The 26709-nt window shown below is 36.1% G+C and overlaps 1 protein-coding gene across 4 annotated transcripts in view; it reads right to left on the bottom strand.

The window, feature by feature from the left end:
* The window catches only part of st18 (ST18 C2H2C-type zinc finger transcription factor), a 94950-nt gene that overhangs the window by 35055 nt on the left and 33186 nt on the right, over positions 1-26709 (bottom strand). For all 4 annotated transcript variants that reach the window (XM_077559055.1, XM_077559053.1, XM_077559054.1 and 1 more), the window contains exons 3-6: positions 11450-11559; positions 7407-7452; positions 4376-4412; positions 4088-4275 (exon numbers count right to left, since the gene is read on the bottom strand). In XM_077559055.1, coding sequence (XP_077415181.1) covers positions 4088-4275; positions 4376-4412; positions 7407-7452; positions 11450-11559 — 381 coding nt within the window. The remainder of the gene's footprint in view (positions 1-4087; positions 4276-4375; positions 4413-7406; positions 7453-11449; positions 11560-26709) is intronic.

Raw genomic sequence — 26709 nt, 5'->3', positions numbered from 1 at the left:
AGCAATAAACATAGCTACATGCATTCAAGTAAAAAAATTAATAAATGTTTGCGTATATTATTCAGAATATTTTGTTCATGTCAAAATATTGGGGTGTTTTTTTTCCCATTTTAAATTATGCAAGTAATTGATTAGAAAAAGAGGAGGATGAGAGAATGTAGTGAATAAAAAAAACTGTGGAAGACGTCCTCATAACATGAAAATGTCGAAAAAATTAACACATAACAGGTGCTCTTTAAATTTGGCAGAAAATGTTGATAAAAAAGCCTTTTTAATGAAGTGATTAATCGTGATTAATCAAAATTCTTAAATATGATTAATCGGATTAAAAATGTAATCGTTTTTTATATATATATATACTGTATATAGGTGAAAATTCACAATTTTATTCTCGTGAGATTAGGTATGATTTTTGTTTGTCATAACATTATGACTCTTTTTCCTCATACATTTAGAACTTCATTGTTGTGACAAAGGGGTGATGAATTTCGATTTAGTTTCATGCAGACCAGTGGACTACTTGTGCAAACGGAACTAATGAACAAACGACTGACCTAACTAACTTAACTGCAGTAAAAATGTACCTGAGAATCATTTTTAAAACTATCAATGTTTATGTCCAAAACAAATGCTCACAATTAACTCATTCACTGCCATTGACGGCTATAGACGTCAAAAATTTATTTGAACTATTTCTATTAGTTTAACATTTTTTCCACTTTTGTGGAAGAGCATGAAAACCTAGAATTCTTTTTATTTTACGATTAAAAAATGTAATCGCTTGACGTCCCTAATTTTTAATAATCTTTTCTTTTTTCTTTTTTTCTTTTAAATCGTGTCAGGCAATTAAACATTTTTATGGCAATTAACTGCATGACTTCAATAGTTAACTCACGATCAATCACAAATTTTATTTCTGTTGTAAATGTACAATAAGAAAAAAATTTTTTCTAGGTTTTCATACTCTTGTTAACAAAAGTGGAGAAAAAAAAGTTAAACTAATAGAAATAGTTCAAATGAATTTTTGACGTCTATAGCCATCAGTGGCAGTGAATGTGTTAATGCAAACGCCGAAACACAAATAACCTAAAAACTACAAATCAAACAGCAGCCTTTAAAAAAAAATATTTCTTTACCCTTTTCTCAGGACTGGGGAAATCATATGGCCTTCAATTCATATATTATAATATTATATAATGGCCCTCGAAGGATTCGTTTTGTCTACTTATTGGAGGCCCAATATTATATTTGACAGATTTGAAAAGCTCTTTTTGCCTGGATTAATTTTACATTTTGACCCATTTAACAAGTTTGCTAATTCCCGCATTTGTCTCGCCATCATCTTCATCGTCATCATCAACATCATCATCCTCACCCGTGTGATCTGATTCATCCATCGAATCCTACTTTTTTTTGCGTTGCTCTCACTCTGTCTGGCCACTTAAGAGGATAGAAAGTTTAAAATAAAAAAAAAGCCAAAGAGCCTTAACCGAGCATAAGTTTGAAGCATTTGAGAGGATCAAGGGAGATTTGACGGAATCAATCCAGCTGATAGCCGTCCATTGTTAATCACTGACCACCACTTGAGAGACACGAGCGGTGTTAATAAGTGGTTGTTTTGCGTGCGTTTGAGAGGATGACTCTAACCCTCTTTAGCAGACTTTTAACATGCACCGAGCTTCAGCTGACAGCCATAAGACCGTGCCAATGAAATGACCGGGTGACCTCAGCCGTATTTTACAACGCCATCCACAAAATTGAATGGTTCCAGTATTCCCGTTTCCATTCATCCATTTTCTATAGCGCTTGTCCTCATTAGGGTCGCGGGTGAGCTGGAGCAGATCCCAGCTGATTTTGAGCGAGAGAGGTAGTCATAAAGCAAATATAGACTGAGCGAGCGTTCACACTCACATTCGCACCTAGAGACGGTTTAGAGTCTTAACTCATTCACTGCCATTGACGGCTATAGACGTCAAAAATGTATTTGACTATTATATAATATTTATTTATTTATTTATTTTATTTATATATTTATTTATTTTATTTATATATTTATAATATTTATTATTTTCTACTTTAACTTTTGTTAACAAGAGTATGAAAACCTAGAAAAAAATGATTGTACATTTAGAACAGATATAAAATGTATGATTAATCAAGAGTTAACTATTGAAGTCATGCAATTAATTACAATTAAAAAATCTAATCGCCTGATGCGATTTTTTAAAAAAAAGAAAAGATTATTAAAAATTAGAGGCGTCAGGTGATTAGAATTTTTAATTGTAATTAATTGCATGACTTCATTAGTTTTTTATTTTTTTTATTTTTATTATTATTTTTTATTTTTTTATTTTTTTTTTTAGTTAACTCACGATTAATCACAAATTTGTTCTAGATGTACAATACATAAATTATAGGTTTTGATACTCTTGTTAACAAAAGTGGAAAAAAAAGAAACTAATAGAAATAGTTCAAATGAATTTTTGACGTCTATAGCCGTCAATGGCAGTGAATGACTTAAACGAACGTGTTAGAACCTGAGAAGCAGCTATGCCCCCCACCCCACCTCTTTAATAAATTTGCCCATGCATATTCATGTAGAATGTTTTTTTTTTTTGATGAACAAAACATTTATCTTGAGGGAGGTTTTTTTTTTCCCCAATGACTTTCCTGACGGAGAGGAACGGCGACTATTTAAAAAAAACATTTTTAATGTATATGTATATATATATACACTTTATATGAGTATATTCTAACTGACTTTAGCACAGAACTGTATGTTGTAAAGACAAATCTACACAAAGCCACTAACATGTATTTACATTCATTCAGCAGGCTTGCAAGCAGGTTTTGTTTCACATCCAGCTGGACACACGCACACACGCACACACACAGTGAAAAAGGAGAGGGAGGGAAAAAAAAACTTGGATCTCCGCGTTGGTTTGTGTGTTGGAGCAGGTGAAGAGTTGTCACATTAGCAGCACTCTGCAGCAGGCCTGCACTTGGCTGCAAACGAACACAGTGCGGCTCCACCAAAACAACAGCCCCGTTTTGACGCCTTCCAACACGGCGAACGAGCGAGCACCCCCCCCCCCCCCCCCCCCCCGCCGCTAACGTCCTCGCTGTCACTCTCATTATAAACGGGAAATAACAGCGATAAAAATGCTTCGAACCGCTCCTCGAGATTGTAACAACAAAAATATGATTCACTCCACCAAAATCACTTTCATCGTTCTAATGTCATGTGAACCCCGCGCGGAAATAAATCAATTCCATTTCCAGTGAACTCCTTTTTCTCGTCCATTTAAACAACACGCACGTGCATGCGCATGTGTACTATAATGAGCCGTAGACATTATGCCTAATTATGTATTAGACTGTGTTGGAGGGCTTGACAAAAGCTTTTGAAAAGGGACAATTACGTTTGTTGCTTGGTTACGTCGTTAAAAATATACCAAATCAGCGCAGATTATAGTGGGCGAGAATGCACGTGCTCGCCAAAATGGACAAAATTCAAGTCATTAGGGGGCGGGGAAAAAAGACAACATTTTTTTTTCTTTTATAGCCGCTGTTAAAAGACAAAATAAAAACATACAAAGTGATGCTGATGATGCATGTCAGCGAAGAGTTTTTCCTGCCACTCCCGCTGACGGCTAATTTGTTTTCCGCCACTTGAATTGGAACTGAAGTGAAAAAGAATGGAGGGAGTCTCATTTGAATCCGAGTGAACTGTCGCCGGCGCCCATTCACATTCCCATTCTATGGGTTCAATGGCTTTGGACCGGCCCATTCAAGGACAGACGAGGGGGTCGGGAAACAAGCTGGCCCCCCCACCGAGCGAAAAGGGGCGGGCGCCAAGTTGGACCCGTCGCGGCCGATCGGAAACTTGCGTTTATACTGCGAGACGCAACTAATGTGGCCGGTCACAATGAGCTGCTGTTGATGCTGCTGCCGGTTGGCCGGCTTGGCTGGTGCGGGGCGGGGAGGGGAGGGGAGGGGGAGGCAAATATGAATGCAACAGATGGGATTTTAAAATTCAGCGTGGATTGTTCATCAAAACAGACAAAACAACAGGACATCTGTTTACCTGCTGCAGTGCCGGCGCTGCTCGCCGCTTCTTTGTCCCGCCGCGGCGACGGGTCCTCGCTCTCGTCGTGGCAGGCCTCGCTGGGGCTGTAGTGGCGAGGTTTCATCAGCAGGGACTTCCTCTTGTTGATGGGGGCGCCCTGCACCCCGTCCTGAGCGCCCCGCTTACGAACCGACGACCCGTACGGGCTGCGACCAAACAATCGTTACTGTTCGATGTCAAGGCTCTTTGCGATAGGCCGATAAAATCTTCTTTTTTTTTTTTTTTTTTAGGCCAATAAAATCTTACCTGTTTGTCTCAACAATAAAGTCGTGATTGGTCAGATCTGTAAAAAATAAATACATTAAAAAGTCAGAAAAAAATCCACCAAAGCACTATACAGCAAGCTATTTTACGTCAGACAATACATATACATAGAATTGTTGTTTAACTCATTCACTGCCATTGACGGCTATATACGTCAAAAATTCATTTGAACTATTTCTATTAGTTTAACATTTTTTCCATTTTTGTTAACAAGAGTATGAAAACCTAGAAAAAAAATATTGTACATTTACAACAGATACAAAATTTGTGATTAATCGTGAGTTAACTATTGAAGTAATGCAGTTAGTTACCATCAAAAAATTTTAAAAAGATGATTAAAAATAAGGGATGTCAGGCATGTCAGATTCAATTTTTTTTTATCGTAATTAATCGCATGACTTCACTAGTTAACTCACTATTAATCACAAATTGTATATGTTCTAAATGTACAATAAAACAAATCTAGGTTTTCATGCTCTTGTAAACAAAAGAGGACAAAATTTTAAACTAATAGAAATAGTTCAAATCAATTTTTAACGTGTATAGCCGTCAATGGCAGTGAATGAGTTAATATCATCAAGTCTTCGTGTTACAAGGAAAAAGTTGGAATTTAACGAGGAGCACCGTCACATTCTTGCAAGAAGTCCCAAACCCTCCCTTTTAATATTACATAGAAAAATATGAAATTTTTCAAGGAAAAAAAGTTGGAATTTTATGAGAGGAAATAAGTAAATGAGAAAAAGTTGACAAGGCTATTATAGTTAATGAAAACGAATGAAATAACAACTAAAATTGAAAAAACTTTTTGGTAACGAAACAAACGTTTTATATTATCTTGTACTCAAATACTCCATATATTTTGTTAAAACTAATACTAAAACTATTTTTTAAACTACGCTAAAACTAAGGCCTACTTTCTCAATTTCATCAAGGTGCTTAAAAAGCATCCACAACCATTTTGTTTATAATCACTCTAGGACGCGTATTAGCATAGCATCTTGAGCTAGCTATTGTAATCTGCATTTTCGTCCTGCTAAATGCCATTTTGTGTCAACGTGACCGTCGTTTAACATCATCACAATTGTTCAATGCTTGTAACTCATTTTCAATTTTTTATTCACTCTTTAAAATAAAAGACATGAAAGGGGACAGAAAGAAGTAAAAAAAATATATATATATATATCTGCCCTTGATCAACACACACACACACACACACACACACACACACACAAATAATAAACACAAAATGAATGACAGCGAGCGGTTAAGACGCTTTCAATGTAACAATTCTATGAAATATTTCAACAGCATTTCCTTGTGCTATATATACTGTATACTTTCCAGTAATCGTGCTTTTATACATTTAAAAAAAAAATACAGATAAGACTGAAAAGATCGTTCTTTTTTGTTTTGTTCGATTATATAAGGTTTGGAAAAATTGTCTGTTCCTCTTAATTTGTACTCACATTTCCTTTTTTGAAATGTTTTATTTGATTTGTATATTGACTGGTAAAATTTCACGATGGGCTTAATACATTATTTAAAGGCGGTTAAACTCCATCAATTCATTAAATTTGAAAGTTTTTAGTTGTATGAATAATGGATTAGTGTGGTCTCTGTATCCACAACCGAAAGTGGCCTGAATAGCACGTTTCTGTAGAAGAAAGTTTCGGTGTAGGTTTTGCCAGCACATTAACTCAATAAGAAAATAAAAGTTGAAATTCTTCCTAAATGAGATTTAATTGTTTGGTAAACGATCAATATGCATTGTGAGTTAACTAGCCTAGCCAAAAGGGGGCGTGTGTTTGCATGATATTAGGGGAGTGACATCGTTTTTCTTTAGTATTTCGATTTTGAATATTACGCTCAAATAGTATCTTTAGTAGGAGTGTGAATCTTTGAATGTCTCACGATTCAATTCCGATTTTTGGGTCTGCGATTCGATTCAGAATCAATTTTCGATTAGGAACGATTTTTGCTTCAAAATGATTTGATTGACAATGATTTTTGCTTCAATCTATAGATGTGAAAGGAATTGTAATGATCTACTCCAGTCTGACTCGCTAATGCTAATTAGCGCGCTACTCGCGGCACTTTCACCACTCAAAAGAACGGCTCCACGCTGCAAAAAAACAACTTTTATTGGAATAACTTGATCGTGACTTTTTCCTTCTACTCTGTAATGTGGCCACAACTTAACAATGTATCAGACCACGTGGAACCACACTGCCCCTAAGTGGCCAAATCAGGTACAACATAAACAGCGCTCCCAACAAAGGCACACACAAACAAAGGGAAGACGGTATAAAATAAGTTAAATAAAATCAATTTTGGGACATTTAAATTCGATTCTGAATCGTATTAAATGAGAATCGTGATTCTTATGGGAATCCATTTTTTGGCACACCCCTAATCTTTAGCATTCACATGTAATTGTCATTTTGAAAATACCACATTGGGTAAAAAGAAAAAGAAAAAGGAAGCTTCACTCTATGGCTTGGGGGCATAAAAACAGCATAAAAACAAAGATGCGGACATTTCATTGACATGAAAAGCTTTTCATTCAGTCACACGTGTGCTGTCCTTTGACAGCGCTGACAACATGACTGAAAATAGTTTAATCAATTTACCAAGTGAAGAATAAACCACAACAATAATAATAACGCAAATAATTAGCTTTTCACGCATCTCACCAACATGCAGTAAAAAGCGACGCAGGCCTCCACAAAGCCCGGAACACTTGCATAATGACCGTTCCAGTTTGGAGGCTTTCAATCACACGTCTCACGCACGCACACACACGCGAGCTCCTTAACTAATTTGAGCCGCGGTTCCAACTGAATGAAGTTATTCCCGTGTGAGTAATCAAGTGGCGGCAACGGCGGCGGCGGCACTCCACTTCAGGCCAACAAGATCACACACAAAATCCACCGTTAGTAAAGTTGTACTGTTGAACCTGCACCCCGAAAGCACGATGATAAGTGGAACGTTTGCGTGTACGCGTGCAGCTCACCTGGGCCGCACGTTTTCACGCTCCGCTCCTCGCCTTCGGAATCCATCTGGTAATTTAAAAAAAAACAACAACAAAAGCGTGAGCACAATCAAGTCCAAAAATGATTCATACCCTGGCCTTAAGCTCTTTGTACAGTGGGTATAAAAAGTCTACACACCCCTGTTTAAATGTCAGGTTTTGTGATATAAAAAGTGAGACCAAGAGGAATGTTTTCAAAACTTTTTACACCATGACTGTGATTTATGACGTGTACGACTCAAATTCAAATATTTTAATGGGAAAAAAAAGTACAATAACCAGGTTGCATAAATGTAGACACCCTCAAACTAATAAATGTGCCCACTATTTGCTAAAGCACTTTCGAAACGTTCTGTCAGATTCTGAAGACATTTCTTGTGCACAGCTCTCTTCAGATCACTCCACGTTTTTTTTTTTAACGGATTCAGGTCTGGACTCTGGCTGGCTCATTCCTAAACTTTTCATCTTTTCCTGGTGAAGTCATTCTTTTATCATTTTTGGACATAGAGATGATTTGGGTGATTGTCACAATGAAAGATGAAGTTCCTCTTCATCTCCATTTCGATTTAATTCACCTTGATCTCATTTTTGTACATTTGTATGGGGGTGTGTAGACTTTTTATATCTGCTACATATATTGTATTGTATAGATTAATGTTGCTTCAATACATATCCCTCCAAGTAAAAAAAAAAGAGCAAAATGCAAAAATGTTTAAAACTGATTTACTGCACCAGATTTAAAGGAATTTGAAATGAAATAGATTCTCAAATAAACTAAATCATGTAAGCAAATAATAAAAAAAAAGGTTTCTTTTTTAACAAAGTGCAACAGCAAATGTTTGTCTAAAAACAGCCATTAGGCATTTATTATTTATTTGCCTCTATCTGCAGTCACGACAAGTTTGGGATACAGCCCATGAAAATATCTTTAGCCAGAGTCGGAGCCACACTGTGTTTGTTTACAAAAAATGGGTAGCTGCAGTTCCTCGCCTAATATGTTACCAGTTATGACGAGAATATTCCTAAAAGTGTGAATACGACTTTGTGCACTGATATACCCCAACTGTAGACGACCACAATATTTTTTGAGGATTTTATTAATTAATTAATTTTGGTAGACTAATCAGAGGCTAATTGTTCTGCGAAGTTGTTAAATGACAGTTTAACCAACCATTAACATTCATTGTGAGATGTCCGTTTTTGTGCCGTTACAAACAAACAAAATGTGAATACGTTCCAGTTCAATTTGTGACTGACAGTCCAGCCCAAAGTTGTTAATATTGGAGCCAAATTGGGTATAAAAATGTGAAGTCGCTTTGAAATCTCTCATTCGTGCAAAACACGGCACACTCACTCAAATGGAAACAGTCCACATTAAAGCACTTCATGATAAATGGGAATATCTTTTAGGTGGTAAATGACACGAGAAAGTGGAAAAATACGGTATGATGTTGTTTTACTTTAAAAAAAATAAAAAGTCAAAATGTACATGTATATTTACATTTAATCATACCCATTCTCAATATATCATTATTTTATATGGATTTTAGAAGAAAAAAAATTACAATGGTGAAAAAAAGTTGACATCTTTTTAAAAGTATTTTTCAAAAATTTTTTCGTGTGATGTTTTACTTAAAAAAGAAAAAAGTACAATATGTATGTTTAAATTTAATCATACCCATTATTAATATATCATTATTTTATATGGATTTAGAAAATGGGAAAAAAAAGAAAATGTTGGAAAAAAGTTGCCACCTTTTGAAAAGTATTTTTCCCCGTGTGATGTTGTATTACTTGAGAAAATGTTAAAATGTGCAACATGTATGTTTAAATTGAATCATACCCATTCTAAATATATTATTATTTTATATGGATTTCGAAAATTAAAAAAAATGAAAATGGTGGGGAAAAAGTTGACATCATATTGAAAGTATTTTTTTCATGTAATTTCCTATTTAAAAAAAAACGTTTAGGAGCACATGAGGGAAAAATCACTAGTTATAAGTTTGCTGGATAAAAGTAATATATTTTGTCAATTAATGTCCTAATTTTAGAGAATAATTAGCATGTTTTCAAGATGTAGTTTCAAAAGTGAATTTCAACATCCGTCCATCCAAGTAATGCATCCATTTAGGCCAAGCAGCTGCTGGTTTGCTCTTGTTACACCTAACATGATTTTTTTTAAAAAAATTTAATGAAAAATGTACTTTAGTGTGCAAAATAAAAACTTTATTCCACTTCAATGCAGTAGTGTAACTTTTCCTTGGTTTGCGCAAACACTCCTTCAAAAAAATTGACCCAAAAGTCAGACAACCCATTGAAGAGCTCCAGCTGTACATTTGCACCTGATATGAAATCCCGAACCCTAACCAGAGTGTCAGACGAGGGCCAAAGTGTCAAGAATTTCACCGGATAACGTCGCGTGTTGGAGTGTCAGAAAAAAAGCAAAAGTTGAGAAAAGGTGAGGAAAAATGAAATTACCCCAAATAATAACATTAAATTGCGCTCCGCTTCGCGTGTGTGTGCGCGTGCGCTCGTGCGTGTGTGTGTTTAGACCAAAATAGTGGCAAAAACCCCATCCACTCTGTCCATGTGTTGCCGGTGGCTCCCAAATCAAAGCTATTAAACGTAATTATTCCGGGCTGATGGCGGCGTATAGTGGTCACCAGCCAGCCAAATGTGTGAGTCACATGATGCGCTGTGACTTTTTTTTTTTTTTTTTGTTCTCCCTCTCTCTGGTAATGGCAAACATGACTCCTCTCTCTGGTTTGCTGTTGTGATTGAAGGCACTGACCTGTCATACATTTATAATAGGGGAGCAGGTGTGGCAGTGATGGACCTTAATTTCCTTTAATAAAGCTTTTTATGTGGCGCACTCTTAATGCCACGCCGAGCCCTCGGAGGTCCCGCTCGTAATAGCTTCATTACTTTTGATTACTGCGGCCTATTGAGACAAACAACTCCCAAACACTATACATTAGCTGCTGTAAAAAAACAAAACAATGTAGCTCGTTAGTTTGGGACACTTTTTTTATCTCACATGCGTGCGCACGCATTTCGTCGAAATGTCTTTGAACGTGTCAAAGGTGATGATGCAAGTGTAGATAAATCGATGGTACAGATTCTGATTCATTTTGTATTTTTATGTAGGCATAGATATAAATTGTCAGTTTTAATGTGTATATTGAATATATAAAAAAAAAGATTCTATGAGAATATATGTTTAAATTGGGATGTTTTAGTCAGACTAAAATTAACTCATTAACTGCCATTAACGGGTATAAACGTCAAAAATTCATTTGAACTGTTTCTATTAGTTTAACATTTTTTTCCCACTTTTATTAACAAGAGTATGAAAACCTAGAATTTGTTTTATTGTACATTTAGAACAGATATGAAATTTGTGATTCCTCCAAAAGATCTTGAAACTCTTTTTTTTTTAATAAATCTGGTAAAAATGTAAATGTCATATTATCTTAACCCTCTTAACTAGAAAACTAGGATCCATTCAACTTAAAATCATTAAAATGGTAACATGATGACAACACAACAGGCTCTTCTGAACAAATAAGAAGAATCTGTTGATTTTTGTAACATCACTTTTCAAGTTTAAAATGGCCACCATCTTAGAAGACCAAGTTTGCCAAGAGTTCTGTACATTTGACGCAAATGATTGTGTTTGTTTTACACAAAATGTCAAATAGGTCACAATATCAAAAGTTACGATTTTGTGTATTTTATCAAAATTATTTTATCCTCCAAAGCAGCTTTCAAACCAACACAAACTCTTCATATACAGTATATGAAGAGATACACAATGATCAAATCAAGCATGAGCACCATAACTACAATGATGATAAAAATAAAAAGTGTTTAAAAAAAAATAATAATCAAATGAAGACACCACACCAATAATGCAGTCTCAATAAAACAGAGAAAGCAACATCAGCATTTCCAAATCCTTAAATGTCAACAACTCCAAAAGCGGTTTTCATTTCTTATTTCTCTTGTTATTTTTGATTTACCTTTGATTGTTGCTTGGAAGGCGCCGTGTTGGGAAAGATGCCAGCTTCACACTGCTCGGCCTTATCAACGCTTATCTTGTCTCTCAGGAAATGATCATCTGCTTCATTCCCTGCATTAGAAAGCACATACATTATTGACATTAATATGGCAGCCATATATATATATATGTGTGTGTACATATTTGATGATATGATGTTAATGGTTGAACAAACGTGCTGATTTTGGAGGTACAAGGATTTCGCAGCAATATATATATTTTTTTTTTCCGATTTTTATATATACTGTATATAGAGTAACGTGAGCGACGGTGTAAATGATGTGTATGTGCACAGGAACACGATGCAAATTGATTGCTCGACAGGGATCAGATTGCTCGCTTCTAATTAATACAAAACATCCAAGAGGGAAAACACGCGGGAGCACAATGACTACATTCAGTCCTGCTCACTTCACAGATCTTATTATGGAATTATTTATTTATGTTAGCTTTGGGTGGAGAGAAAAAAAAAAAAACACATCTTAATTATAGCTCACAGAGAGGGGGGGGGGGATGACAACAACAAAAAAAGGAGGGTGGGCGGGATTGAAGGATGGAGGGAGGGGTATTCACTGTGGAGTCATTAGCATATGAAAAAAGACTCATGACTATTTGAGTTGGTTCATCATCTGCTGAATCATATTTATGCGCCCTTCACCCCCCACCCCCTCCCTTATTCCCTTATGTAGACAAATGACGCTCCTCCGAGGACACTTTGGGGCCCCGCCCTCGGCGCGAGAGTCCCGCCGGCCGATCTTCTCTGTGTTAATCTGGCTGCTCACTGTCCTTGAGACACGCCCCCACCCCACCCCCACCCTTGCAACCCCCTCCCCTGCCTTAACCCCATCTGCTAGCATTCCCAGCACAGAGGGGCGAACGGGCCGCGCCTGGGGAGATGGGTCGGAGGGGGGTTGTTGGGGTCCGGCGGTCATGAATAACCATGGAGTCGCACCATTAGCACCACATCCGAGATGCTGCGAGGAGTGAAATAGCGAGTGCTGTTTGTCTTGTTTGTTTCCTATTATTATTATTATTATTATTATTATTATTATTATTATTAGGGCTGGGTATTGATTCTAAATTCCTCAATTGATTCAATTTCAATTCACAAGAGTTCAGTTTGGTTCGATTTTGATTTTTTTTTTCCCCCGATTCGATTCAATCCACTTCACTGCAATCCAATATTGATTAATATTTTTAGAATTATATATAAATTTAAAAAAGATTCTGAATTGTGAATTCTGAAAAAGAGATATTAAAATAATTGATTCATGGTTTTATGAATCGATATCAGGCTCGAAAAGGGAAACCAATTCTATATCGATTATTCGATTTTTTTTTTAACCCAGTCCTATTTATTATTATTATTATTATTATTATTATTATAGGGCTGGGTATCGATTCTAGTTTCCTCAATCAATTCAATTTCGATTCACAAGAGTTCAGTTCGATTCAATTTCGATTGTTCCTGCTCTGATTTGATCCATTTCACTTCAATCCGATATTGATTTCTTATTCAAAAATATATACAAATTAAAACAGATTCTGAATTGTCTTAAGTGCATTGAGTCAGGTTTTTCATAAATATAGGAAAACACATTTAAATTCATGTGAACAGTAAATTTCAAGAAAACAGTCAGTAAATTTGGCCTTCAAAATTCTTTTTTTTTTTTTATGAATTTATGTGAAAAAGAGATATTAAAATAATTGATTCGTGGTTTTATGAATCTATATCAGGCTCGAAAAGGGAAATCAATTCTATATCGATTATTCGATTATTTTTTTTAACCCAGTCCTATTTGTTGTCTTTATTATTATTATTATTATTATTATTATTATTTTTATAGGGCTGGATATCGATTCTAATTTCCTCAATCAATTCAATTTCAATTCACAAGAGTTCAGTTCGATTCAATTTCGATTTTCGAAAAAGAGATATAAAAATAATTGTTTCATGGTTTTATGAATCATAACAAACTTGAAAAGGAAAATCGATTCTATATCGATTATTTGATTTTTTTAAAACCCAGCCCTAATTACTATTATTATGATTATGATTATTATGATTATGATTATTATTATTGTTATTGTTATTGTTATTATTATTATTATTGCTCTTGTTATGATTGGAGTGTGCAGCTGCTGCCACGGATACCCAGCGCTGACCTTGAGTTCGGTGGCCTGCTTATCCTGGCTCTCGTGGCGTAATTAACACAGTGGCTATTGTGATGGAGCACAGCCACAACTCTGAAGCGTTTTTTTTTCTTCTTTCTTTCCTTTTTTTTTATTGCTTTCAGGCAAAGAGAGCAGAGACAACAGGATTGGCAGGACGTGGCGTTGTTTGCATTCAAATGTGATTAGACCGGAGTAAGATTTCCAAATGTCAGCGCGGCGGCGGCGGCGGCCGTCGGTGATGAGATTTGAATACAATTGCCGCGTGTAAAAAAAAAAAACGTGCTCAGGAGCCTCCTTCTCTTAACCTCTCTTCAGCAGTATCATTGTGAATTATAGGCAGCGGATGGGCGCCCTGTGCAAGGTCACTGTCTGGTATACAACCCCCCAAAGCCCCCCCCCCCTCCCCTCTCTCTTTCCCTACTTGTTTTTGTTTCCCCCTTCTGGAAACACGGCGAGCGCGAGGGGTTAAAAAACGGGGGGAATGGATTTAATTATGGAATGAATGGAATTATAATGCGCCCACAGCAAGTTTTCCTCCTTATTTATTAAAGCAGCTGATGGGCCAGGTTTGATGAGCCACTTCTGGCATAATTGAGTCATCACACAAAGAGGCTTCCTCGCATTCAGAGTGGTTTTATCAGCGGCAAACAGACCTGATTACTGGCAATTACACTCTGATCTAGGGGAGGAAGGAGCAGAGGGGGTGGGCGGGGGGTGGGGGGAGAAGAAGGGCGGAAACGTGCAGAGGGTAACTTGTGTGTGTTTATAGTTTACCCCGGGAATAATTTTCACATTAATTTTACATGCTAAGTGTTTCTGTTTATGTGTAATAAAGGGCGAGAGATAGACGCTTTTACTTTCATATTTTCTTGTAATGAATGTTTGGCGACACGGGTGGCTTGATCGCATTTCCACACGGAACGTCGCGGGAAGGGAAAGTTTCCACAGGGGGGGGCGGGACAAAATTTGACCATGTAGCTTATCATTACGATACGATAATGCTAATGACAGATTCTAGTGTTTTTTTACTCTCTTCCGATTAAAGTCAATAAAACGATTATCCTTAAGAGTTAAATTTTTCTCTACCTTTTGACCAAAGTCAGCAAAAAGAACAATTGTTGAGGTCTCAAAGAGATTATCCTGCGTGAGTGAATTTTTTTCTCACCAATCTACTCGGAAATCGGTCAGGGTAGTGTCAATGTTCATGGGTACACACACGCTGATAATAAACGCAGATTTTTTTAGCCTCCTTCTAATCAATTTATCGTTTGATGTCTCTAAATGATAATCTGTACCAATTATAATGTGGTGTGGGGGGTAATTTTTCTATCAACCTTCTTTGCTCATGCCGAGCGGAGTACACCCATACCGCTAATTTGAGCAATCTCTTTTACAATCTAAATCCAGTTGGCTAAATTGTCAGATGTCTCTAAAGCAGAGGTGGGCAATCTCGGTCCTCGAGGGCCGGAGTCCTGCAGGTTTTGTAGGTTTCTCACTTCCAACACAAGCTGATTCCAATCAACAAGATCGTTATCAGGCTTATGCAGAGCTTGCTGATGAGCTGATCATATATCAGCTGTGTTGGAGAAGGGCAACACGCAAAACCTGCAGGACTGCGGCCCTCGATGCCCACCTCTGCTCTAAAGGATTATCCAGACCGATAATTATGGATCATCTTGTGGCTTGCAATCTGAAATGTTAGCAAGGTACACACACATACTGTACTAATATTTCGGATTTATTTGAACATTATGAATCATTTCTGCTCAAAGTCATTAAAGGTACAATTGCCGGATAGCTCTAAAAGGTTATGCAAAACGATTATCGCGTGGTGTAGGGTGTGCTAAGTATTCGGGGTGGGAATCTTTGAATGTCTCACGATTCGATTCCGACTTTTGGGCCTGCGATTCGATTCAGAATCGATTTTCGGTCAAGAATGATTTTTGATTCAAAATGATTTGATTGACAATGATTTTTGCTTCAATCTATAGATGTGCAAGGAATTGTAATGACCTACTCCAGTCTGACTCGCTAATGCTAATTAGCGCGCTACTCGCGGCACTTTTATCACTCAAAAGAACGGCTCCACACTGCAAAAAAAAAAACTTTTCTTGCAATAACTTGATCGTGACTTTTTCCTTCTACTCTCTAATGTGGCTACAACTTAACAGTGTATCAGACCGTGTGGAACCACACTGCCCCTCACTGGCCAAACCGGGTACAACATGAACAACGCTCCCAAAAAAGGCACACACAGACAAGGACAAGACAGTATAAAATAATTTCAATGAAATCGATTTCGGGACATTTAAAATCAATTCTGAATCGTACTAAATGAGAATCGATTTTTGGGCACACCCCTACTAAGTATGATTATTTCCTCTCCAACCTGCTCAGAAAAACGGTTGATGCTGACGATTGGAAAATGCTAAAGGGAGTACACACATATTGTTAATCTGACCTAATTAGAGCATTTTTCCTCTCTTCTGATCAAAGTCTGAAGAGGCCAAATTGTCAGGTGTGTGTAAAAGATTGTCCAGACCGATTATCTTGTGGTGTAGAGTGATTTTTTTTCCCTCCTCATTCTGCTCAGAAGAACAGTTGCAACTGACAATCATAAACGTTAAGTGGGGTACACGCATACCGATAATCTAATTGATGATCTAATCTGAGAATTGTTCCTCTTTTCTGATCGATGCCAGTATAGGCTCGATTATCAAATGTCTCCAAGAGATTGTTCAGACATGCCAATCCAATCACACACTTGATACCACAGGATAATTATACCTTGCGTTAATAACATTAAGTAGAGTTCACATATACCGACAATCTGCCCTAATTTGATTATTATTCCTCTCTTTTGATCAAACTCAATAAAGGCCCGATTGTCGGATGTCTAAAAAACTTTCCCGGAGCGATTATCTTGTGGTGAGAGATTTTTCTGATGCTGATTTTGCTTGGAAATCAAAAGTGCAAAACATGTTTAATATTTACGATAAATGTAGAGCCAATTCTGCTGTGCCATGCTCTGATTTTGATGCGATTATTGATGGAAATTACAAGTAAATGTAAGATTTTTGCAAAAGTTTTTTTTTTTTTACCAAAATGTTAATTTCATGCTAAAATAAAATCATTATTTTTACTCAGAATTTTCCAATATACTCGTTATTAAACGAATGAAAAAATAGTAAAGCACATGAAAATTTCTTGAAGAAGTCAAATGATAGTTTGACTTGTATTTTATTTATTTATTTATTTATTTATTTATTTATGTATTTACAGCAAATTCTGTATGATTTGGTGGTTTATTTTGGGCATAAAAAGGTGAATTGGGTTTTTCAAGAACATACTGAATTTGAAAGAGTCGGCATTAAAGCACTTCCTAATGCTGGATGCTCTCTTTCTTATTTAATGACAGATGGTGGAAGCACCGTATATGATTTCAAAGACAGATGGTCTTTGATATCAATTAGACATTAAAGGAAATGGTTTTCTAATTTAATATAATGACAAAGTGATTCATTACAATTCTCAAACTGAGATCAGTTTTTTCCCAAGTCAAGCCATTGTGTCGCAAGCAATAATCATTGAAATGTTTTATTTCACAACCGCAAAATAACGGGTATATATTTTGCTATTTCTTTATATCCACACTATAGATTATTTCCTAATCACCGTATGCTGTTAATACAATCACTGATTTCCATCCACAAGCCAAATATAAAGTTTGTGTGACGGCAGCAAAAGGTCAGCGAGCTGCAAAGTGATCACACACACCTTGTTTTTTTCCTACCGGTGGTCAAATTGGATTCAACGAACAAGTGATTGCTTTTGCCATTTTTCATTGACATGCAAATGGTTCGCTGGGGAGCAAATGAAGCTCGGCGCCGAGATTAAAATCAACTTCTGTTCACGGAGTATAAGCAAGTTGTGTGTTTTTTTTTTAGACGGCGAGAGAGCTACCCTGTGGAAATGATTCTCGTATTTATGTCATCATCTTTTTAAATGTATTACTTATTTCAATTGTGGCAGAAAATTGGCATTGCAACTGAAAGTTTTATCTCAGTATCTCTTAAATTTTTAATCATGTGGGTTTTTTTTTTGACAAAATTACAGTCCTTTAATAGACTTTTGGGGCCTTTTGAACAGATTTAAGACCTCACTTTCTTTAAATAGGAGAATTATGTTTAGTGACATGGCTCAATATTATATAAAAAAAATTCAATAGTTTTTTGTACAGTGTATGATACAAAACTTAAAGACATCATTTAAGACCTCGACATCACTAAATGTAAGCACGAGGAGTGTGGGACGGCTGTGGGCTCAATATTATATCACAATATTTCCCCATCATATTTAAAAAAAAAAACACTTTATGGAACAGTAAACAGCAGGTTATCTGGACGTTTAACTCATTTACTGCCATTGACGACTATAGACGTCAAAAATTCATTTGAACTATTTCTAATAATTTCAATTTTTTTCCACTTTCGTTAACAACAGTATGAAAACCTAGAATTTTTTTAATTGTTCAATTAGAACAGATATCAAATTTGGGATTAATCATGAGTTAACTATTGAAGTCATGCGATTAATTACAATTTAAAAATGTAATCGTCTGACGCCCCTAATTTTTAATAATCTTTTTTCTTTTTAATTAGGGATTCAAGATTAATCACAAATTTGGTATCTGTTTTAAATGTACAATTAAAAAAAATCTAGGTTTTCATACTCTTAACAAAGTTAGAAAAAAATGTTGAACTAATAGAAATAGTTCAAATGAATTTTTGACGTCTATAGCCGTCAATGGCAGTGAATGAGTTAAGGAAGACAGATGCCTTTTTTGGCCCTTTCCACCAAATTTAAGACCTCTCCTTCACTAAACATGAACTTAGTAGTGCGTGAGCTCAATATTATGTCACTATATTATGAATTTAAAAAATGTATTTGTAATGTATGGGAAGCCCAATTTCAGACTTTTGTTTTAAGACCCCTTAAAATTTTGGACTTCTCCTTCACTAAATATTAACATTAGAAGTGAGCGATATTAACTCTATGTATATAGATTATTTTTCAATTAGGTATACAATAATTAAAATAGGAAGATACAATTCTGTATTTCTTTCATAAAAAGCCAAATGTAAGACTTTTAAAGGCATTAACTCATCCACTGCCATTGACGGCTATAGACGTCAAAAATTCATTTGAACTATTTCTATTAGTTCAACATTTTTTTCTAACTTTGTTAAGAGTATGAAAACCTAGAATTGTTTTATTGTACATTTAGCACAGATATAAAATTTGTCACTTTATAAACTTGCAAATTTAAGATTTTTTTTTTCCTCGCAAATTTGCCACTTTATAAAGTCCCAAATTTGCCACTTTATAAAATGTCAAATTTGTGAGTTTTTTCTCAGAATGACCCCCCTGAAAAATACATACATGGCCCTAATACACCGTCATACTAGTAACACAGATCCTCAATGAAAAGAAAAGAAAAGAAGTGTTTTATGGGAGATGGAACACATTTCGATCTGTTCTAAATGTACAATTTTTTTTCCTAGGTTTTCATACTCTTGTTAACAAAAGTGGGGGAATTTTTTTTTAACTAATAGAAATAATTACGTATTTTCCACATTTTCTTGTTTTTGAACAGGCCATTCATTGAAGGTGTGCGAAAAATATGGTAAAATGAATTTTTGACGTCTATAGCCGTCAATGGCGGTGAATGAGTTAAAGGCTCCTTAAAATTTAAGACCTTTGCTTGACAAAGCCCAAATGCAAAACTTTTAAAGGCGTTTAAGGCCCCTTCCATTAAATTTAAGACCTCTCCTTTATTAAATACAAGCATCAGGAGTAGGTGATGTGGGCACAATCTTACTGTATATCACAATATATTACGATATGTTTTAACATACTATTTTTGATTCCCCCCCCCCGACCCCCAAACCAAGTGATCTTTGAAATCTTTGAACAGAGCCTTTAAGGATTAGGTCTTTTTTTTTTAAGGATAATTTCTTAGGATCCGCGGACATCGTCGTTCTCGTTAAATCTTCAAATCAGCAGGCACGTCCAACAGAACAGCCTCTCAGCTCTCCTGCAAAGTGTTTGTGCCTTCTGCCAAAGAGGACTTTCATATCGTTTCGCTATCTTATCCCCTCTCCAAGACAGACCAGCTTCAATAAGAGGACAGCGCTCCCAGAATTCTTACCAGACAATTAGGAGGCTGGCTCGCCACGACGGCTTCAATGATTCGCTATGATGGCATAACTACAGGGGAAACTTGTTATTGGAGCCAGTTAGCAAGCGTCCCAATGAAAGAGTCAGATGGTGACACCTTTGCCGTGCTGATTTTTTGGGGGAATCTTGTCATGGCGTTCCAAAGTCAGTCCCTCTAAATTGAGTTCATCTGGAGGCGGACCACACGGGCGGCGCCGAGTCCAGAACGTTTCTTCTGACATCAGAGAGCCAATTGCTGCTTTTTTGACCACATTTTCCCTGCTTTTAGTTCTCCTGTCATATGAAGAGCCGCTATTTTATTTGCTCGTTTCAATCCAATTAATGCCGAGTCTAATAAAATTAGTATCTTCTCGGCGCTTCAATAGCGGAGTGGATGGTGCGCCCTTCTGCCAAGGCACTCTCAGGCTAGTTGCGATCTTTGAATGGCGTTGTGAACATGCTTTGCCTAATTTGGGGACAGGTGTTCGGGGAAAAAGAAGTTCCAGGCCCCCGGTGTAACAATGAGCTCCGTAATCCCGCCCAAGGAGCCTCTTTTTTTTTTTTTTGCATGAATGCCACCAGGTGGTCGCCAATTGGGAGGTGCGTAGGAACCGTTCCGCTTAATCCTTCCCCCGCACAAAAGGCAGGTCTCCCGTGCAAAAAGAAGAAAAGTTGACGTTGGACACGCTGCTTGCGAAAGGAGTCAGTGATTTCTAATCAGATTGTACTGAAGTGAACAGCTCGCATGGCAGCTGTAGTTTTCCCAGGGTTAATTACCTTTCACTGCGCTCTCTAAATGAGTCAGCTGTTCATGTCATTAAACAACTCCACTCTAGCTCTCACACACACACACACACACACACACACACACACACACACACACACACACACGCGCGCGCACACACACTATTGGCGACATGATGTTGATGTATGTTTACGCCCGGGGAGACTGATCATAACCCCAACCATAGAGTAGCTCAAACCAATCACAACCCCGCCCACTGACCTTATACTCATTTAAGATTGGAGCCATTGACCCACTTTAGGAACGCTCTTAATCCTCAAATACAAACACTTTAGAAATATTGCAGGAACAACGGGAAGCAAAAAAAAAGAAGAAGGAAAAAAAATCACCCTAAATTTGAAAACTTGTTTCTTTTGCTTTTTGACCTCAAAAAGTACATCAACTGAAATGTCCTCACATAATAAAACAAGAAAATGACAACTGCACTACAACACTCTCATAAACATGCTAAAGTTAACTTTAACCACAGCTTCTATCTTAAACTTCACACGCTAAACAAAATGACCTTCTTAACTCATTCACTCCCAGTCATTTTCACTGAAGCAACCCCCTTCGCTCCCGGCTGTTTTACTGGATTTTGACTGATTTTGCAAGGCCCACAGAATATTGTGTTCTGGAACCTACCAACAGAAAGATTTGAGAAAGTATATTTCTATCTATTTCTGTTTCGCAGCAATTAGCATTAGAATATAGCTAAGTTTCATCATTATTCACAAATCTGTTTAAAACAGTGGGGGAAAGAGCTTTTTGCAACATGGCCCTGCTTGATCTCTTATACTTAGCTGCCACCTGCTGGCCGTTTTTGTAATAAGTACCATTGCTTCAAGCATTCTCTTCAGTTCAGTTGCATCCAAGCCTTCTGTTTGGTCTAGCATAAAACAATAATTAAAAATAATAAAAACGTATAAATATGTATTTGGGAGCATGGTAATATTTAAATAAGAAGGTATTTATACATTTTGGGGAGCAAATGAGTTAATATGTACCGGAGTAGGGTTTTCCCAAAAGTTACAAGTTTTCCATAATGCCATAAAAATGCATTACAAAAATTCACCATACAATGTAATGTACCACTTTCGTTCTTTTGCTTTTTGTAGCCATATGATATGTCAAATTTATGTGTCCCCACATTGCAGGAAAATCAGGCACTCCTTTCGGTCTGACTACAATCTATAACATCTACTAAGAGCTAACGAAAATAAGACTAACTATCCTAAACTTCATATTCTATACCAAATTACACAATACTAATAATATTCACCTTATAAATTTACCAGTCTAGCTTTTTTGCTATTTGTCCCTAAGCATTAGGTACAATTGTGTTCTCAAATTTTATGGAAAATCACAAACACACATCTCAAAATTACAACAGCATCACAAAAAGGAATTCTAAAATGTACCAGTTTGGGTCTATGTTTTGTTTTTTTTTCCACCAAACGTACATCACAATTAGAAATAGGACAGAAAAATAGCACCTTACAGTTACACGGCGTAAACAAACGCCGTATTGTACTGTATTGCTTTTGCATGTGACTAGCATACAAACCAGGATTGTTAGAGTAGTCGATTGACATTTCATCACATTTTGAAATCAAAATAATACTCACAAATCAAATTACAAAGTCCAATGCTTTTCTATGAGTGAGAGCTTCTTTTCACCACTATTTTAACTTATGGCGTAAGTTTGTAATTGCAGCTACTTGCTTCAGGCTAAAGCTAGTGATAACCGCACAAACACCAATGATAAACTTCATGCTCTAAATCAAATCTTCACCTTAAAATGTATCAGTTTGTGTCTTTTTATGTGCCCCATGGCCATTACAAAAACAAGAAACACACCCACACGCTTTCTGATTTGCCTACAGCTAAAGCTAAAGAGCAACTTGCGCTAGGCTAAAGCTAATTCAGCTTAAGTTAGCCTACATACATTACAAAAAATTCACCCCTAAAATACATATTTAAATGTAAAGGTACTTAAAAATCTAAGTACTTTTTTTATTGCCTTCGGGTTTGACTACATGTACAAGTACAACCCTTGCTACGTTGTAGCAGCCACTTGCTTTATGCTAAAATTAACTATAACATTCCAACCTTGACACAAGACACATTACAAAGATTTTTCACCTTAAAATATACCAGTTCAGCTATTTTGCATTTTGTTCCTAAAAGTTACATTAAAACTATATGGGTCCCCAACAGAGTAGGAAAAACAAGAAGAAGAACAACAACACAAGATACAACATAACCTCACACACAATTTCAAACTATGATATCAACCCCGCAATTAAATCAATTACCCAAAAATGTACCAGTTTACATCTTTTGCTTTTGGTCCCCAAAAGGTTTGTAAAAACTATGGGTTCCGGACAACATTGCAGGGAAAATATGAACACTCCCCTTACGGTTTGACCACAGCTTTTTTTATTATTATTTTTTTTAGCTACCACAGTTACAATAACCTGACATAAAATGCAAATTTTTCACAAAAACTCACTCTTTAAAAATTTTTTAAAAAAAAACTAAAATGGACCAGTTTGTCTGTTTTGCTTTTTCTCCTCAAATCTTATGTACTGTAAAACATATATCTTCCTGTATTGCCGTAAAAAAACAAGAGACACACTCACACACACACATAACACTGTTCAAAACTTTCATCTTTGATAAAACCAAAAACTACGTCTCCACATCACAGGAAAAACAAGGGAACATCAGTATATAGCTTATTTTGTTATTTATTTTTTTTTTATGTGGGGGGAGGTCATGGAGTATTTTTATGGCCATCAACTGTATGCAGATTTTTGCTATTTGCTGGGGTTTGACTACATCCTCAGATATAACACACTCAACTTTTAGCTGTGAAATATTTAGGTCTTTTGCGTTTTGGTCCCAAAACTTACATAAAACATAATGGTCCCCACATTGCAGGAAAAACAGAAAACACACTCTTATTTTGTCTGTTGCTTTTTTTTTTTAGTATTGTCAATAATCATAGACCACTGATTAATCACGCTATTAACTCATTCACTGCCGTTGATGGCTATATACGTCAAAAATTCATTTGAACTATTTCTATTAGTTTAACATTTTTCCCACTTTTGTAACAAGAGTATGAAAACCTAGGTTTTTTTTATTGTACATTTAGAACAGGTATCAAATTTGTGATTAATCGTGAGTTAACTAGTGAAGTCATGTGATTAATTATCAATAAAAAATGTAATCGCCTGATTATTAAGATTGTATTCTTTAAAAAAAGAAAAGAAAAAGAAGATTATTAAAAAAATAATAATAATTAAAATTACTTTTTAAAAAAAGATTATTAAAAATTAGGGCATCAGGCGATTTAATTTTTTCGTAATTAATCGCATGACTTCACTAGTTAACTCACGATTAATCACAAATTTTATATCTGTTTTAAATGTACAATAAAAAAATGTATAGGTTTTCATACTTTTGTTAACAAAAGTGGAAAAAAAAACCTAATAGAAATAGTTCAAATGAATTTTTGACATCTATAGCCATCAATGGCAGTGAATGAGTTAATAAGGTTCGACCTGATGTGACCATGTGACTGTTTGGGGCCACCCGAAGTTCACTAATACTGGCTGGACCAGGCCACCAATACGAATTTCATAAATAAATGCAATGAAATCAACACATTTGTGCTCTTGAAGTCAATATTTTGAGTTGTATCCACTTAAATTGATTAATCAATCTTTCAATAAACAAACATACTCACAAGTACAGTCTTGTAAAAATCGGATTCATTATTATTATTATTATTATCTCACGCTTTATGATGTCATCCACGAATAAGTCTACATTTAAAATGATACATTTCCTTAAGTATAGCTTTAAATCAGGGCCAGTGCCTTTTTTGGGCACCACAACTTTGCGGACCACCAAAAATGTTGTACCCCGATAAAGCGCATAAAGTTCATCTTAAATGTAAATATATGTCAATGGTGTAAATTGCCACCAGGTATGCAAGAGTTATGACCGCATTCTCCAAATTCACTTTTAGACTTCACGTTTGGCCTTCAGTGGAGTAAATATAAGTAGCAAAGCACACGTTGGCATCCGTGCATCCATCCAAGTACAACGAATGTCGCACACGCTGTCCACTGTTGACATCGTTGCGCTGTCATCAATCGGGAACGATCCGTCTGCTCATTGAGCCGAGTGGCTCAGAACGTTGGGGAGGACTTTTTAAGTGATTTTTTGCCACTGTACGCTAAAATCCCTTGGCCACCTGGATTACAAACTCTAGTCCTTTAACTCATGCCAGTATAAATCCGTGTTAACTCGGATTTACCTCTGGCATATGAATTCTCAATCTGCGTAAGCTTTGTTTGGAATGAGTCGAACATAAGTATTTCACGCGGCAAAGGATGCCCACTGGTGAATTTGCTGTTTTGCGCACGTCGGGACTTAGCTCAGATGTCGGGAAAAAACAAAAGAATGGACAAAAAGAAAAACCTTGGCCGGTGTTTATGACACTGCGCAAGCCTTGGAGTTTTGACGCCGTTGCCACGTAAAACGATTCCTCGGCCCGACGTTTTACGCTGCCCGTCGCCAAGAAGGACAGAGGAGATCTTGATAAGAAGATCACCATCAACTCAAATATGGCGCGAGCAGCCAATATCCAAACAATCTCTCTCCCGTACACACATATACACACTTCTGGGCCTGCACGGTTAAGCCAGACTATTTTGTACTTAAAAGGTTAGCGGGGATGCTTTTTGGGCGAGTTTGATCCATGCTTGCCAAAATCAGCAGATGGTCCATGAATATGATTATGGGCATCAATAAAAGGAGTAATCTTGAACAAAATGTAAATTTGACTTAAGTCCAGGCTTTACTATACACAATGGACTTTAACCCATTTTCCAGTGCCACCGCCGAGCATGATAAGCTAATGCACTTACATTCTGTAATGCAGCCATCACTGCTGCTGCCATTAAAAAAACCGGCTACAAAACACAACCAAACGGTACAAACGGTGAGCGGATCAATCCAAGTACCGATAATATCAATACTAGCATGATGAGATGGATACTTGAGTTTCAGTATCGTTAAATATAGGCCGCTACTTGTGTCAGACTTGTCCTCATTGGGGTTGCAGGTGAGCCGGAGCCTGTCCCAGCTGACTTGAACCCTTGGACTGATCGCCAGCCAGTCACAGGGCAAGTTGATCAATTATTTTATTAGCCTTTTTTTCTTCTTTTTAAAGTGCAATAAAGAGGAAGAATGATGTTTTATTCTTGTAATGTATTGTATTTCCTGAGCACACATTTTTTTCATTAATATGTGGAATGCTAATTTCATTTCAGAAGGAAAATCCAGAAAACAAATGCAATAATAAAAAAAAAAAAAAAAAAAAAAAAAAAGGGGGGGGCGTATTGTAGTGAAAACTTTAAAAATCCAGATATGACAATACCGTATTGTATATGAAAAAATATAATATGTTCTATTTAACTCTAAACTTTATCCTGGTTTTTAACTAACAAATAATCCAAAGGTCATGAAAATTCAGACAGATTTAGCAATTTGATGATGTCATCACTTTCATTACTAAAACGTATTCGTATTTACTGGCCCTGCATTGATTTGGCATCAATGTTGGAACTTATTATAGTAAATGAAAACTAATGAAATAACTAAAGCTAAAATTGAAAAAAACACGTTAATTAACAAAGTCAACTAAAAACAAGAGTGACTTTGAAAAAGCAATGACTAATTGAAACTATATAAGATATTTAACTATATTAACTAGAACTTTAATAAAAATTTCAATCATAGCAAAATGATGTCCTTTGATTTTGTCGTCAATTAATAGCATGCGTGAGCTTTTTCGGTTGATTTGAAATATATTCCTTTTGGTACAACTGTTATGAACGTACAGAACTTTGTTTGGGATTAACTTTATGACCCTTTTTTTTTGTTTACTCAACAAATACTCCATTTTAAAAAAAAAAACTAAAACTAATACTAAAAATATTAAAAACTAAACTCAAACAAAGCAT

This window comes from Vanacampus margaritifer, chromosome 2 (genome assembly GCF_051991255.1).
Source record: "Vanacampus margaritifer isolate UIUO_Vmar chromosome 2, RoL_Vmar_1.0, whole genome shotgun sequence".
NCBI classification, from domain to species: domain Eukaryota; kingdom Metazoa; phylum Chordata; class Actinopteri; order Syngnathiformes; family Syngnathidae; genus Vanacampus; species Vanacampus margaritifer.
This window is presented reverse-complemented; position numbering and strand designations above follow the sequence as displayed.